The sequence below is a fragment of the Portunus trituberculatus genome, chromosome 47, assembly GCF_017591435.1.
Source record: "Portunus trituberculatus isolate SZX2019 chromosome 47, ASM1759143v1, whole genome shotgun sequence".
Taxonomy (NCBI): domain Eukaryota; kingdom Metazoa; phylum Arthropoda; class Malacostraca; order Decapoda; family Portunidae; genus Portunus; species Portunus trituberculatus.
In genome coordinates this window covers 21,861,152-21,877,647 of record NC_059301.1, presented here as the reverse complement: position 1 = coordinate 21,877,647, position 16,496 = coordinate 21,861,152, and the positions used below count along the sequence as shown (strand labels likewise).

Genomic DNA, 16,496 nt, shown 5'->3' with positions numbered 1-16,496 from the left:
GGGCTGATGTCATCAGGGCCGGTGGCTTTCTGTGTGTCCAGCCCCCGCAATAATCGCTTCACCTGCTGATGCGTCACCTCCACCATGGTGACAGTCTTCTCACATTGCTGGACCAGCTGAGGCGGTGGCTGCTGTGGATTCCCGACCTTCATTTTTCCAGCAAACAAGGAAGCCAGCAACTGTGCCCTCTCCTTACTGCTGGTGGCGACAGTACCGTCCTGCTTGCTGAGGGGAGGGATGGATTCTTGGTGGCCAGTTCCTTGTTTGTCCTTAACAAGAGACCACCAAGTTTTGTTTCCTACGCCAGTGCCACACAGTTTCCGGCGCAGGCTTTCCTCCCACTTTTTTAAGGCCCACTTGCTGGTTACCACCATCCTCCTGCATGCAGCCCTGTGCAGGTCCTTGTTGCGCCGAGTCGGGTTCCTCTTGTAGCGGAGCCAGGCAGCATACTTTGCCTCGGCAGCAACACGGCAACGGTAGCCAAACCATGGCTGATCCGTCGATCTGGTGGTGTATTCCCTGTGTGGGACGTGGCGTCTCTGGAGGGCGAGAAGGTGAGAGGTGAGTGCAAGTGCTTCACTCTCTGCTCCTCCCTGTAGCAAAGTGGCCCATGGGGTGTGGGTCAGGTCGCGGCGCAGGGAAGCCCAGTCTGCTTTGTTCCACAGCCAGATGGTGCGGGTGGTGGCCTCGTCCTGAGCCACGCCCACTTCCAGCTGTGTCAGTACAGCGTGATGGTCAGAGCTGCCCACGAGCCCCAGCTGATGACACTGAAGCTTGTCTTCCTGGTAGTCTGAGATGACAGGGTCTAATGTCCCTCCTCGTTCATGTGTGGGGAAGGTGACATGATCTGTCAGACCCTGCACCTCAGGAGATTCTCGTAGGCGTCTCTTTCCAGGTGGTGATTGAGATCCCCCACAATCAGCACGTGGCTGCAGCTGTGTGCCATCATCAGGTTGTCTAAGGTCTCAGTCAGGTACAAGAGTGAGTCAGGCCCTTGTCGCGGGGGGCGATACAGGGCACACAGCAGGAGGGCTGAGCGGTCTGCCAGCATTACTCGGAAGTACATCATCTCCATCATTGGAGGCGTGTCTATGTCGAGTAGCTGGGCCTGCATTCCTTCCTTGAAGCAGACAGCCACTCCACCTCCTGTTCGCTCCTGTCGGTCCCTCCTCACCCAGTGGGTGAAGCCCTGCATCCTGCCATACGTGGGCTCCACCTCACTGTTCAGCCATGTCTCGGTCACCACAACAACGTCTGCATTGTGTCGTTGCACACAGTTGTGGTATAAGTCTGCAAGGTTAGTCCGGAGACCACGGACGTTGCTAGAGACGACCTTTAGTTGGCGGCGGGGCAAGCTGGCTGTACCATGGTGAGGGATGGTAGTGAGCGAGGCCTGCTAGTCCGAGGTGGTGGTTAGGGTCCGCGGCCGACTCTCTCTCTCTCTCTCTCTCTCTCTCTCTCTCTCTCTCTCTCTCTCTCTCTCTCTCTCTCTCTCTCTCTCTCTCTCTCTCTCTCTCTCTCTCTCTCTCTCTCTCTCTCTCTCTCTCTCTCTCTCTCTCTCTCTCTCTCTCTCTCTCTCTCTCTCTCTCTCTCTCTCTCTCTCTCTCTCTCTCTCTCTCTCTCTCTCTCTCTCTCTCTCTCTCTCTCTCTCTCTCTCTCTCTCTCTCTCTCTCTCTCTCTCTCTCTCTCTCTCTCTCTCTCTCTCTCTCTCTCTCTCTCTCTCTCTCTCTCTCTCTCTCTCTCTCTCTCTCTCTCTCTCTCTCTCTCTCTCTCTCTCTCTCTCTCTCTCTCTCTCTCTCTCTCTCTCTCTCTCTCTCTCTCTCTCTCTCTCTCTCTCTCTCTCTCTCTCTCTCTCTCTCTCTCTCTCTCTCTCCTAAACATGAGAGGGATAACTTCATCTTGATTTGTAGGAAAGTGTGTCTTCCAGCAGCCTCAGAAATGCGTGTAGTGGAGGTTCAGGTGAGCAGCACTGGAGGGCAAACATTCATTTTTCAAAAGTTTGGACTCTAGTGGCGAGCACAGAATACACTTTGATATTGAGCTGTGTACCCTCACCCGTTGTTCAAACCCTAACCTTTCTACTTGTACTTCACCTACCCGATGAAAAAAAAAAAAAAAATCCTCATCTCAGGTCGTGGACACAAACGCCACCGCCCTGGTCACGCCGCGCCTCACCCGCCCTCATTCCTGCAAAGCCCACATCCACGCCCTCAACCAGGAGAACTGTACGCCCACCTCCTGTCTCAACGGCGGCCGCTGCGTCAGGTCCCAGGAAGGTTACAGCAGGTGTGTGTGTGTGTGTGTGTGTGTGTGTGTGTGTGTGTGTGTGTGTGTGTGTGTGTGTGTGTGTGTCTAATCATACCATCTCTACCTCAAAATATTAGCGTTTAATTTTTTTACTTCAGTTTGGCACATAGTCCCTAATTTCTAACCATTTTGAGACACATTTACCTGTAAAGGACGAAACTGCGAAATCTTATTTTTTACACTTCCTCTTTATGAATGCTTATAATGATTCAAACATTTCTTCTGTGGTTGTGAATTGTTCCATATCACTGTGAAAGGTATATATATATATATATATATATATATATATATATATATATATATATATATATATATATATATATATATATATATATATATATATATATATATATATATATATATATATATATATATATATATATATATATATATATATATATATATATATATATATATATATATATATATATATATATATATATATATATATATATATATATATATATATATATATATATATATATATATATATATATATATATATATATATATATATATATATATATATATATATATATATATATATATATATATATATATATATATATATATATATATATATATATATATATATATATATATATATATATATATATATATATATATATATATATATATATATATATATATATATATATATATATATATATATATTAGATGAAATTCTGTGCTTTTATTTCACGATGTTCTTATATCATTCAACCCAATCATCAGAAAGCTCTTCATGTCCTCTTGTTCAAATAATTTCAATGATTTAAAGATGATACAGACTATTCGTTTTCTTCCCTCTTTCCCTCTTTTGTACGGAAGTGTAAGAGCTTGTGACAGAGTTTCCTTCAGATAGAAGTGTCATTCTCAGGTGTGTGTGTCCTGGAGGCACATCAACCCCCCAGTGCAAGGTGCTGAGTCGCACCTTCCTGGGCTCTGGGTGGGCGTGGCTGCACCCTTTGCCTCCCTGCCTCCCCGTTACCTTGTCACTCCACGTCCTCACTCGCCACCCTGACGCCCTTCTGCTCTATGCTGGCCCTCTGGTGCCCACGCCCCGCCACGCCACGCCAGCACCCATGCTTGCCCTGCAATTAGTGGACGGAAAGCCTCAAGTGCTGGTGGAGGGTGAGGGTGGCCCCCTCAAGCTGCAGATGAACACCTCCTTACACGACGGCCACTGGCATAGCCTGCACCTGTCGCTGAGTCCTCAGGTGAGAGAAAGAGAGAGAGAGAGAGAGAGAGAGAGAGAGAGAGAGAGAGAGAGAGAGAGAGAGAGAGAGAGAGAGAGAACTTATTGACTGACTGACAGACAAATAAAAAGGAATACTATTCTATTCTTTTATGCCTGGCAGGGTGTGGTGATGATGGTGGACCTGTGTGGACAGAAGTGGAAGGACGAATATCAGGACGAAGGCCACTGTCTGACCAGGGCACGTTGGAAAACTCCAAGACGCGGGAGTGCATGGCTGGGCTCCACTCCCGCTCAGGTGGGTGGCCTGGCACAGACTCCACCCCTGGCGGAGGACCATGGGTGGCAAGAGGCCCCCACCCATCACCCCCTGACCGGTTGCCTAGCTCACTTTACCATCAACTCTCAGGTGAGTGGCCCACACCTTCCCTGCCACAGCACAGTATGCTCACCCTGCTGGCTAGTGGCTATCCTTTTTTTTTTTTTTTTTTTTTTTTTTTTTTTTAGCACTTGTGATCACATCTATGGCAGGTGCCACAGTTAACAAATTCTCCAGTTCTGACAAATATGTAGATCATTTGATGTTCAGCCAAACATCTGCTATATGCTTTCCCTCTGAAATCAAACAAATACAAAAGTCACAAAAGTATATTTTGTTTTTATATTTTGCTCACTTTGTATTTTTTTAATTCAAGTTCAGTTTAGTACGCACTTGATATGCCTCTTTTTTTTTTTTTTTTTTTTTTTTTTTTTTTTTTTTTTAAGGAAATAACTATAATGTTACAATATAAGGTATTGTCAGTATCTCATTCAGCCGCTGATTGTTGTCCGAATGTGGCTTTGGACAAGTGAATAAACTCCCAGCCACACTGACACCCTACTGACCTCTCAAGCACAATGGTACCATCGTCAAAGCTCACTGCAGATTCACTATTCTTTACTTGTAGGTGGTGGACCTGGGTGAGCCAGCCTACAGCCACGCCAGTGTGGGAGGCTGCCAGCCACAGGAAATAGCCTGCTCGGGTAGTCCAGGGGGATGTGGTCTGCGGGGCCATTGTGTGGGGGGCCTGTCGCATCCAGTGTGTGAGTGCGACCCTGGGTGGACAGGACCAGTCTGTGCCACGCCCACAGTGCCTGCCCGCCTGGGGATGGCATCTTACATGAAGGTGGCGTTATCATTCACACCAGGCCAGCGTGTGGTGCGGGTGCAGCTTAGGGTGAGACTGCGGGGCACCCCAACCGGCTTGCTGCTGCAGCTCGCCGCTCACCATCGTGCCTCAGCTTTCACCCTCCACGTGAGTTTCTTTCGCCCCTCCTGCGCCTACTTTCCCTCCTTTTCCTGTGCTCGCCATCCTTCTGCCAGACATCTCTTCCCTCACCCATTGCATGATAGCAATTTTATCTACCCCGTACATTTGAGCCACTACGTTCTGGAATCCTCAGGATCATGGCGACTAAATGATTAAGCTGTTCTGAATTTCACATGAATGATAAATCAGATAGCTTACGGTTTGTGGAATAGCCTTTCCTTACGCACGACTGTCAAATTATCATCCTGTCGTAATCCAGTGACTCAGGTCGTCTTACAGAGAGAATCAGAAAGATCAGCTGCAGTTCCTGTTCCTGGGCAGATGACTGCAAGTGATGTAGCCTGATCTTGGCAAGGTTTCTAAAATGGTAGTTGCTCGAATGTACAAAGATCATAAATGTTAATCTTCCACTCTGTAGCGCAGTTGCAGGCGGGCGTGGCTTGTGCCTCCGTATCGGGGGCAGGATGGACAGTCCGCCGGGCATGTGTGCAGCGACGTCCGCTCGGAGATGGTGCCTGGCACACTGTCGCAGCTGAGCGTCATGGCAACAATCTGCTGGTGAGGGTGGACAACGGCGATGGCTGGCACCTAAACGAGTCCCTGCCATCACTCACAATCCCAGGCGGGTTAGAGCCGCCGCCGCCCCTCGACGTGGACAAGCACGATGGCGTGACGGTGGGCGGTCTGCCAGAATTCATGGGAGTGAACCTGGTGACTGTGCATGATGACCTGCAGGACAGTGAGTGTTGCTCTGCCACCCCCTCCACACATGCACACACGAAAGGGTTCTCCCTTTTGACAAATTTTCCTGATAAGTGAAATGAATGTGTTTTCACGTTTAACCTCATGGTTATTCGTAGCCTGTATGGTTTTCACTCATTATTTGCCTTCATTCCTACACTTTTTACTTCTACTTCTTTGTATGCATGAGTTTACAAGTATATCTGCCCCTGACATCCCATGCCCCACAGCGTGTCTTGATGACCTGCGAGTGTCAGGCCACCCACTACCACTGTCACCTGCTGTGAATGGCACCACCTGGGGCCAAGTGACCACCTTAGAGCAGCTCACTCAGGGGTGTCGTCCCTCTGGGGATCCGTGTGCCAATACCAGCTGTTCTCCTCCCCTGTCCTGCCACCCATCCTGGGACCAGCCCTCATGCAGGTCAGTCGATCATCCCTCATATACCTTTTTGTCTGTAACCTGTCCCAGTGTGCCATTGTTCGGCGATACCTCACGTGTGTGTGAACACATCAATAATAGAAAGTGGCACAGTAGTCACCACCTGCCGGGTATCGCCATGGGCACTCAATAATGTGTCTCTCCCGGCAGCTGTGGTCCTGGCAGGCAGCTGATGGGTGGTGTCTGTGAGGATGTGGACGAGTGCCTATGGCAGCCTTGCCTTCATGGCGGATCCTGTCACAACCTACGGCCGGGCTTCCTGTGTGTGTGTGGTCCTGACCACCTGGGCGACCACTGCCAGTGGGCTAAACTAGCTCCCGAAGGTCATCCGCTAACTGCTCCCGCAGCCATAGCAGCAATTGCTGTCTCCGTTCTCGTGTTAGGTATGTGGCTAGCAGTGTACTTGAGTAACTGGACCATCACATTTCCTCTGGTGTCCAGGCAGGCAATGTTTATGTAAAGCTAAGCTGGCGTCAATATATTAATTCTTACCATATATCAGTTAGTTTATTTCAATTCCGTGTTATCACACATAACTCTTACGAGAACGATGACGCGACACACTGTGTCGGCCATCCCTGAACCTTATCCTTCCCTCAGCCGTGGTGGGCGTGGTGCTGTCTTTGAGGCTCCACCGGGTGCGACTGGCGCGAGGGCCACAGGGGACAGAGAGAGGCAGTGTGCAGAGCATGAAGGAGACCACTGTGGGGGGAGGGCAAACTGCAGAGACTGTGGTGCCTGATGAAGGAGACCACGACACCCTGCTGGAGCTGCTCAGGCTGAAGGTGTCACGGGACCTGCCGGACCACCGAGGCACTGGTGAGTGCACACCTACCTGGGATTATTATGATTATTGTCATCATCATCATTATCATCATCGGTAGCTTTATTACATTATCTCTCTCTCTCTCTCTCTCTCTCTCTCTCTCTCTCTCTCTCTCTCTCTCTCTCTCTCTCTCTCTCTCTCAACGGGAAGGCACGGCTACAGCTGCGTCAGGAGCTGCGGGCGGGGAGCGGGAGAGCGGGGTGGACGTGGTGGCGGCCAGGCAGACTTCGGTCCCTGAGGTGTTTCTACCAGAGGAGGATTTGAGAGCTTATGCTTACGAGGGAAGCAGTTCACCGACTGGCTCCCTCACCTCCACCTTGTCAGGTAAACAGAGAACATGAAACAAGGGAACCAGATTTGACTAGATTGTCCTTTTTTATATTCATTTATCCTGCTCTTTCCTTTTATCTGTGCGTCATTGATTGGTTTCAGGCTTTCTATACTTCTTTATGTATTCATCTGTACCTGTGTTTCATCGACTTCTAGTTACTTGTGTGTCATTTGGTTTGTCTCCAGCTCACTGTCCTTATCCATTCACGTATCCAGTAGTCTCTCTTTACCTGCTTCTTATCAGTTTGTCTCCGCCTTGCCAGAGTTGCGGGTGGAGCTGGCTGGAGGCGGTCCCACTGTGCCTCTCGTGCCGGCATTCCTAGAGGCCACAGACTTGCTCTCCACGCTTCCCGAGGCAAAGCGCACCACTCCCACCCGGCCCAGTATGGCCCGTGGCGAGACTACCACCACCACCACCGCCACCATTCCCAGCCCTCAGAGACTTTCCGCAGTGGGGAAGAAGGAAAAAATGAAGGAGCCTTGTGTTCCCTCTGCCTCTTCTCCAGCAGGTAAGTTCTCCTCCTCTTCCTCCTCCCCTGTCTGCCCTCCTTCCTTCCTGCTCCTGGGTAAATATGTTTTGAAACACTTTTGCGCTGCACTCCTGCTACTTTCAAAAGCCTCTTGTTGAAGTTACGTAGCTTTTAATGATGCTTTTTATGGTTCTAGTGGCAGGTTGACAGGATTTCTACGTTATTAATAGGAGGATCATCCTTGAGAACCAGAATGATAATCTCTGCAGGCTTTGAAAATAGCCTTTACAAGAGAGCAAACTGTTTCAGAATACGAGTATGTATAGGATATAATGTAGCAACACCTTGTAAAGTTTTGCACCACGAGAAAATCAGGAATGTCTTGCGCCACCACCACCGCGATCGTTTCTTTTCCAGATTGACCCTGACCCGCGCCCAAACTCCTCGCCCGGTCCGCCGCCCCGCAACAGGAGGCAGCAGCAGGCAGATCCGCACCGCCCTCCGCCAGTCGTCATCTCGGACCACCTTGACTCGGCAGAGAGGTGTGCTTCTTTACGCTCCCTCCTCACTTTGCTGCAAGTGGTGATGGTGGAAGGGCATTGTTGTAATAGGAAGGTGAAGAATAGATGGGAGACGAAATAATAGAAAAGGGGGAAAATGGTGTGGGTAGCGGGGTACGAAAGGTGAAGAAAAGGAGAAAAAAAGGTTATAGAAACTAATTTAAGTGAAGGAAAAAGAAGAAGAGAAGAAATAGGGAATGGGTAAAGGTGGAAAGTGAGAGAAGGGATGTAGAAAATTATGTGAATGAAGGAAGGGGAAAACGGTGGTAAGATACGAAAAACAAAAGATGATAAATTGGAAAGAGCTGAAAGAAAGATAAGGAAATTGATATGAATGGAGAAAATAAGGAGGTAGTTTGAAAATTAGAATGTGATGAAAAGAGAGAAAAAAGGGAGGAACGAATAAATAAAATCAAGAATAGAAAAGAAATAGCAAGAATTGGGCAGCTGATCCACAGAAAGAAGTATAAACCAGAGACTGTCAGACGAACAGAAATTATTTAAGTAACATTTCGTCTTAGCAGCCTTAAAATACAATAGACTTCATACACTTAACAAATGTGCGATAGTATAACCACGAACAGACATGAACTTGTTAATAAGATACAAACCACCACTCCATTTCAAGTAAGCATTTATTTTTGCAGTATATCTCTCCTTCCCCACCTCACAAGACGTGCTGGGGAGGCAGGAAGAAGTGGGAAGGAAAGTCACTGAAGAAGAGTTTTCGGGGATCGCTCAGTCTTCTTCCTCCTTGATGAGTAACGCGAGGAGCCCAGGCAGGGAGGGAGGACTGAGGTGCTTGACAGGCTGCGTTTTTTCATCATTATGTGTATGAGAGAGAGAGAGAGAGAGAGAGAGAGAGAGAGAGTACATTAACGAAATGTATCATAATTAATAAGATATGTTTTGTTTTGTGTGTGTGTGTGTGTGTGTGTGTGTACTTACATGCTTGCTTGCTTGCTTTTCCTGTATGATGATAGTAACACTCTCCTTTTTGGCAGCCGGTATCCGAACAACCTTGAGACGAGCAGGGAAGAACAGGCGGCGGCCGGACCTCGCGGAAGACACCAGCGTGGCGGGAGTGTGTCGTACAGAACATATCAAGTTATTTTAGGTTTGTATTTCTTATTCTGTTTTTTTCATTTTTTTTTCCGGATGACTTTTTTTCCAGCTTTCATTTCATGTTGACCTGCTGCAACACCTTCGTTTGGCCAGCAACCCGAATCAGACAACTCAAGATACCTTATTTTGAACAATAGTATAATAGAAGAGAACTCATCGTAATCTTATTTACGTATTAAGGCTATTTTCAAACAGGATGGCAAGGTGGTAGTGAGCGTGATGTATCCAGTGTCCACAGGTTGACATTCTTTGCGGGGTGGTACCTCGATACACTTGGAGGCTGGTGTAGGGTCTAGCAGCGTCGACTTGCTGGTCAAGAGTGGACGTGAGTGGTGTGGTGGAGCTGTGGCATTTTGGAGTTGTGTCAAAGCGGCGGACGAGGCGAGGCACAAGTCAGTGTTCAGTCCAGCGGGGTGTTTCAGTGTCAGTGTGCGCTATTGTGTTTCACCCAATTTGAAAATGTAATGATGTTGACCTTATCAGCATAACACTACACACTGTGACGGGTCTCGTGTTCATAGGGGCCTCACGCCCGTTATTTTTTCACGTTTCAATACAATTGCTGAATGTACTGTATACCTAAAGGGACCCTTTTCTGATCCATTTGTTGGCCCCACACATGTATAATTAAAATGTGTGTGTGTGTGTGTGTGTGTGTGTGTGTGTGTGTGTGTGTGTGTGTGTGTGTGTGTGTGTGTGTGTGACCGTGTTGTGTCGTGTGGTTGCAAGTTGTGTTGATGACTTACCATTATTTCACGTGTTTGATCATTTTATGTATAATTGTTATAAACGTTTTCTAATTAAAAGTCATTTTTAACCTTCTTTACGATTTAAAAAAAAAAACTCCTTTTTATGACATTCAAGCTAGGAGAAACCATTACTCTGAACTTCCTTATTCTTGTCTGATACATGAAGGAACTCAACAACGTCGCAACAGTACATGACTACTTTGACATTGACGCCATCCTCAAGATCAAGAAAGTGTAAATGAAATAACAGGCAATACAATATATTATATGACCAATGTATTTTGCAGGAAGGTAGGTAGGATTGGAGTATGCAGAACACTACAGAACAGTGAGTGGAAAGGCGCCAGCGAGATCATATTTTATTTGTCTAAGTTGTGAGATTGTTCCATTGTGTTATATAACGACTTAGACAAAATTATAAAGCAAAATGAGAAAAAGTAATTTGCATACTGAATAAAACATTTCACCTAATGCTTGTTACAGGAAAAGCGACATAATTTCATCCTTGCAGGTAAGGCACATATAAGCACAGCAGTATGCTATATGACACAGGCTTTACGATTACCACAAAATAATGAAGTGGTATGTCAAGGTGAGTCAACCTTAATAAAATGGAATAAGCACAGTAGGGCAACGTTAATTTCATCCTCGTTCTGTGACTTACTGAAGTACAATATATATATATATATATATATATATATATATATATATATATATATATATATATATATATATATATATATATATATATATATATATATAAGCAAAATGCCTTATTCTCCAGCAACTTCGATTCATGGAGGCCTTGATAGTAGAGCTCTTAAAACTTCAGGGAAGCTAAAGGTCCTTCCACACGATCAAACTCTGCTTCACGGACACTAGCCTAGTCATAGTCAGACAAAAGATAGTGAATAGTCGTTGGGGCGCGAGCATTGTCTGGTAATTTCACACAACTATCAACGCAGGCACTTTGAAAACCATCACTGGTATCCTTTGGTTCCCCATGGGTAGTCAGACGATCACTGTCATCCATTAGTAGCCTATCATCCCCTTGGAACTCAGATGATCACGATCATGAATTGCCCCCCTCCCCCTTGGAAGTCGCACTATCATGGTAATCATTTGGTCTCCCCTTGGAAGCTAGACCATCACTGGCATTCTTTGGACCTCTCTTGGTAGCAAGACTATCCCTGGCATCCTTTGGTCCCTCCTTGGTAGCCAGACGATCACAGTCATCCTTTGGTCCCCTTTTGGAAACCTGTTCCTTTGGTCCCTCGTTGATAGCCCGTCATCCTTTAGTCTCCTCTTCAGGAGCAAGACGATCACTAGCACTCTGGTCCCTCCTTGGTACCGTCATTCTTTAGTCCTTCCTTAGAAGCAAGACAATCACTGACATCGTTGGTGGCCTGTCATTCTTTGTTCCCACACTTAGTATCCTGTCATCCTTTAGTCCCTCCCAGGGAGTTAGATAATCACTGGCATCCTTTCACCCTCTCTTGGTAGCTTGTTATCCTTTGGTCCCCCATTGGGAATCAGACAATCACTGGCAGCCTTTTGTCCTTCTTTGGCAACTTGTCATCCTTGGGGATCACCCCCTTGGTAGCAAGACGATCACAGGCATCCTTTGATGCTCCCTTTAGTAACCTGTCATCCTTTATTCCCTTCCTCCATAGTAGCCAGACGATCACTGTCATCTTCTGTTCCCCCCATAGAAGCATCCTTTGTTCCCCCCTTGGTGACTTTTTTTTTTTTTTTTATACCATGTGGGCTTTTCACGGGAATTTATGGGCTAAAGGGGATACTTTTAGGGTACCTCTATCTTAAAGCCCACCCGCTAGGAAACCGTTGCCCCGAGTGAGGAAGCCCAACCTACACTCAGACCGTGGACAGGATTCGAACCCGTGCGCTTGGAGACCTCTAGGATCCCAAAGCACGCATGGTTCCACTGTACCATCCTTTGGTCTTCCCTTGGTAGCCTGACATCCTTTGATTCCCCCTTGGTAGTCTGGCATCCTTTGGTCTCCCTTTGGTAATTAAACGATCACTGTCATCCTTTTACCTCCCCTTGGTAATCAGGTATTTCAGCGGACGCAAGCAGTCGCTCCCAGTAGGTCAACATTTCTCCCTGGGGATGCCACTGAGCTTGTGCACCATATCGAGGAAAGAACATCAAATCAAGGTACTTTATATGATATATGTTACATATTAGCTGCTATTTTAGATTTTATTGATAGATTACTATTACTTCATTGTATTTGGATATGATTGCCTGATAGGATAGGAACTGAACAGCTAAACAAGTGAGTGATGACAAGCACCAAAGCTGATTTCCTGTGCAGGTGTCAAGTCCTACCACCATATTTTATATCTATGTACTACCTATTTCGCGTATTAGCGATCAACCTAAGTATGGAGTTTTATTGACAAATAACTAATGTTCTGTTGTCTGTACAGTATGTTGCAACATGAATGAAGCAAGTAAGCACGGGTAGTGAGTAAGTGCAACATATTATATTTGGTACAGGTGCTTTAATGTTTCCTTCTCTCTTCCTCCATCGCTCTGAAGACTTTATCTTACAAGAAAAAGCGATGTACGTCTCCCAGGGGAGACAAGAACCTCCTCACCTCCAGTCTTTTACACAGTGGTCCCAGACTCTGCAGTGCTCCCCCGAAAATTATCAGAGACGCCACAGGCTGCTCAGTGTCCAGATTTAAAAAGGAACTGGACCACTTTCTGCGAACACTGCCAGATGAGCTCCCAGTCCCAGGCTACAGGGACTTTCGGGCAGCCTCTAAAAACTTTGTGCCAGACTAGATGCTCTTCTGAAGATTTACTCTCGGACTGGCAGGCGGCAGCACTGCCACAGCAGTGGTGGACCACCACAACTATGGGGATGACTATATGAATGATTGATAAATTTATTGTTGAATTAATAAATAATTACAACAAAAGGAGGAGGATGGACCTTGCCACCCATCCCTGGACAAAGACTTAAGGTTAAAGTATCAAAAAATATAACACTAGACAGTATACATAACATAAAAATACAAGTATTTCAATAAATAAATACACATATTGCATAAACATCCTACAGTCTGGGAGCAAACTGAGGATATTTCCTGAGAGTGGTTGAGTCAATAGGAGATGGTCAATGAGGCTATACAAGTCATGTTGACCTTGTGGCTTAAATTTAGCAATGAGAGGACATTCCATGACGCAGAGTGTGTCCCCTTGGTGCAGCACACAGCACACACCAGGAGAAGCATTGACTTCCCAAAAGTATTTGTAGCCTAATCTGAGCCTCATTGCCACCCTGTCATGTGATGCAGTGTGTCTCCCGTAGGTGTAAGCACAGCTCTGGGAGACACGTGCATAGTGAAGACTAATGCTACTGCCCCTATGGCAACAAAGCTCCAACTGATCACTAATGCTACTTTGTACAAAGTCCTTAATGCTACTCTCAACATAACCCAGAGTGTACTCAGTGCCAGGGTCCACTGTGTCATCTTGTAGGGCACACTGAGCTAGGCGGTCTGCTTTTTCATTTAGCGGGATACCCACATGAGAGGGTATCCAGATGAAATGGACCTTGGCACCAGCACCTTCTAGGGTGTAGATGAGATCAAGACACTTATTAACTATTTACAAATCGCTTAGCAGGGGCAAGGCAGATTTAGACAGGTAGGAGGAAGGTAGGACCAGAGAAGGGGTGGGGTGGGACGGAGATAGAGTGAGGCGGAGGGGGAGGTATCCCGGTCAGCTGAGGATTAGTGAGAGCTATACCGAGTTCCTACATAAAATACGTGACGGTCAGATAGCCAACATTCTATATAAAACAGTAGAATCACGAAGCAACGATACTAAGTAGATGACAGACAGATTAAAGCGATGCATAGGGCAAAAAAGGAATATATATAAGAGGCTAAAGGCAAGAGATGAAGCTTTAAGGCCACTATACTATGAATTAGTAAGAACAGTTAAGAGGTTAACGAGGAAAGCTAAAAGTGAATATGAGTTGAGGGTAGCCAGCCAAGCAAAGACGGACCCTAAGGGATTTTTTTCAGTTATATAAGACGAAAAACAGAAGAAATAGATCCCTTAAGGACAACAAATAAGGAAATGGCTAGTTCTGCGGAAGAGATTAGTAGAATTATGAACTAGTATTTTTTTAACTGTCTTCACCCAGGAAAACACAAGAAATCCCAAATAGCGAAGTGGTATTTAGAGCAGAGGATAGTGAAAAGTTGACAGATATCCTTATAACTAAGGCGATGGTAGAACAGGAGATAGATAAACTAAAGAAATTCAAGTCACAGGACCTGATGAAGTATATCCAAGGGTTCTAAAGGAATGCAAGGAAGTCGTCAGCGAGCCTCTAGCGGTACTTTTTAGGATGTCACTGGAGTCAGGTGAGGTACCGATAATGTGGAGAGAAGCTAATGTGGTTCCCATATTTAAGAAGGGAGATAAAACCCTAACGTCTAATTACAGGCCTGTCAGCTTAACTTCAGTTGTGGGTAAATTAATGGAATCAATAATAGCGAAAAACATTAGGGAACACCTAGACAAACACGGCTTGATAAATCACACACAACATGGATTTACGAAGGGGAAGTCGTGTCTTACCAACTTGTTGAGCTTTTATAGTAAGGTTTATGAGGCGGCAGATAAAGGTGATAGTTATGACATTCTATACTTAGATTTCAGTAAAGCCTTTGACAAGGTACCTCACCAGAGGCTCTTAAAAAGGTTAAAGCACACGGTATAGAGGGTAGAATATTAGGCTGGATTAAAGCGTGGTTAGACGACAGGCGACAAAGGGTAGTAATTAATGGATCGAATTCCGAGTGGGAGAAGTAGTTAGTGGGGTGCCACAGGGCTCAGTTTTAGGGCCATTATTATTTCTAATATATATCAACGACTTGGATAGTGGAATTAATAGTGATATCAGTAAATTTGCGGACGACACAAAGATAGGTAGATTAATTAGGTCCGATTCGGATGCCAAGGCTTTGCAGGCTGACTTGGATAGGATGAAAGAATGGACAGATAGATGGCTAATGCAGTTCAATATTAACAAGTGCAGGGTGCTGAGCGTGGGTAGAGTTAATCCAAGCAATAGGTACTAGTGGCACTAGGAAGTTCCAAGTATGAGAAGGATTTAGGACTCATAGTTAACTCTGATCTCGGTACAAGGAAGCAATGTATTGAGGCCAGAAATAAGGCGAATAGAGTATTAGGTTTCATTTTTAGAAGTGTTAAAAGCAGGATTCCTGACTAATATTATACTTGGCGCTGGTCAGGCCACATCTTGCGGAACAATTCTGGTCCCCCACATTACAGGAAGGACATAGCTCTGTTGGAGTCAGTGCAATGGAAGATAACTAAAAAGATACAGGGAATGAGGATATTCCTATGAAGAGAGACTGAAAAACTTAATCTGCATTCCTTAGAGAGACGTACGTTAAGAGGAGACCTGATAGAAGTATTTAAGTGGTATAAGGGTTTTAACAGAGGGAACATGAATGTAGTTCTTAGGATCAGTAGCTGGGACAGAACCAGAAATAATGGGTTTAAACTTGAAAAATTCAGGTTTAGGAAAGAAATGGGAAGAAACTGGTTTTCAAACAGAGTGGTTGATGAGTGGAACGGTCTCATTGGGCATGTAGTCAGGGCTGAGTCAATAGGGAGCTTTAAAAGAAGTTTAGATAAATTCATGGATGGGGAAGATAGATGGAATTAGTTAGATTAAGCACACTGGGCCTGCCTCGTATAGGCCTGGCGGCCTCTTGCAGCTTCCCTCCTTTCTTAAGTAACTAGATCACAGTCCATGGGGGAGGTGGATTGAAGGGCACTCCGTTGTTTACATGAGTGGCAGCCCCTACAAGCGGAAATCAGAAGTGATTTGGAGTGATCACGCCTACTCAGTGGCTAATAAGGGAGGTTTAAGCCCGTTTTGTCAGACAGAAATAGGCCTAAAGACTGAAAATAAGCGCCTCTGCCTGGGTCTAGTGGTGGCCGCCGCCACAACAAAGGAATCCTCACACGTGGAGGCATCACAAAGACTATGCCCGTCGAGGACGGTACTGTGGTGGAGGTAGGCGTAGCAGCCCTGGAGGACATAGAGATTATCGAGAAGCTTTGTCCTGCACCATCTCCCAAGGAAAGCTGCTGGTGATCAGTCTTCCCTCGGTAGCTGTGGTGGCGAGTGGACGTGTTGTGTGTGCGCTCCGTTTTTGGCTGTGGTTTTATAGTTAGCGAGTGGTGTTTGTGCTTGGTGTCTGTGTGTGGTGCTTTTGAGTGTTAGTGAAGTGAAAGTGTGTACTGCAAGTGTTAGATTAGAGTGAAATAGTGGTTAGAATCAGTGTTTGTGAGTTAAAAGTATTTTTGTAGAGCGAGGAGACTAGGCTTGTAACCGTCAAGTTGACCTTGAAAGAG

At 45.8% G+C, this 16,496-nt stretch overlaps 1 protein-coding gene across 1 annotated transcript in view; it reads left to right on the top strand.

Moving 5' to 3' along the window:
• LOC123520619 (neural-cadherin-like) overlaps positions 1–10,114 on the top strand; it is a 49,533-nt gene extending 39,419 nt beyond the window's left edge. Inside the window, 14 exon segments of the mRNA XM_045283063.1 lie at positions 2,132–2,286; positions 3,188–3,527; positions 3,669–3,914; positions 4,453–4,800; positions 5,239–5,554; positions 5,787–5,979; positions 6,148–6,380; positions 6,598–6,816; positions 6,986–7,147; positions 7,417–7,662; positions 8,041–8,165; positions 8,831–8,981; positions 9,188–9,300; positions 9,538–10,114. Of these exon segments, the coding sequence (XP_045138998.1) occupies positions 2,132–2,286; positions 3,188–3,527; positions 3,669–3,914; positions 4,453–4,800; positions 5,239–5,554; positions 5,787–5,979; positions 6,148–6,380; positions 6,598–6,816; positions 6,986–7,147; positions 7,417–7,662; positions 8,041–8,045 (2,463 nt within the window). The 3' untranslated portion in view covers positions 8,046–8,165; positions 8,831–8,981; positions 9,188–9,300; positions 9,538–10,114.
• Positions 10,115–16,496: the final 6,382 nt, after the last annotated feature.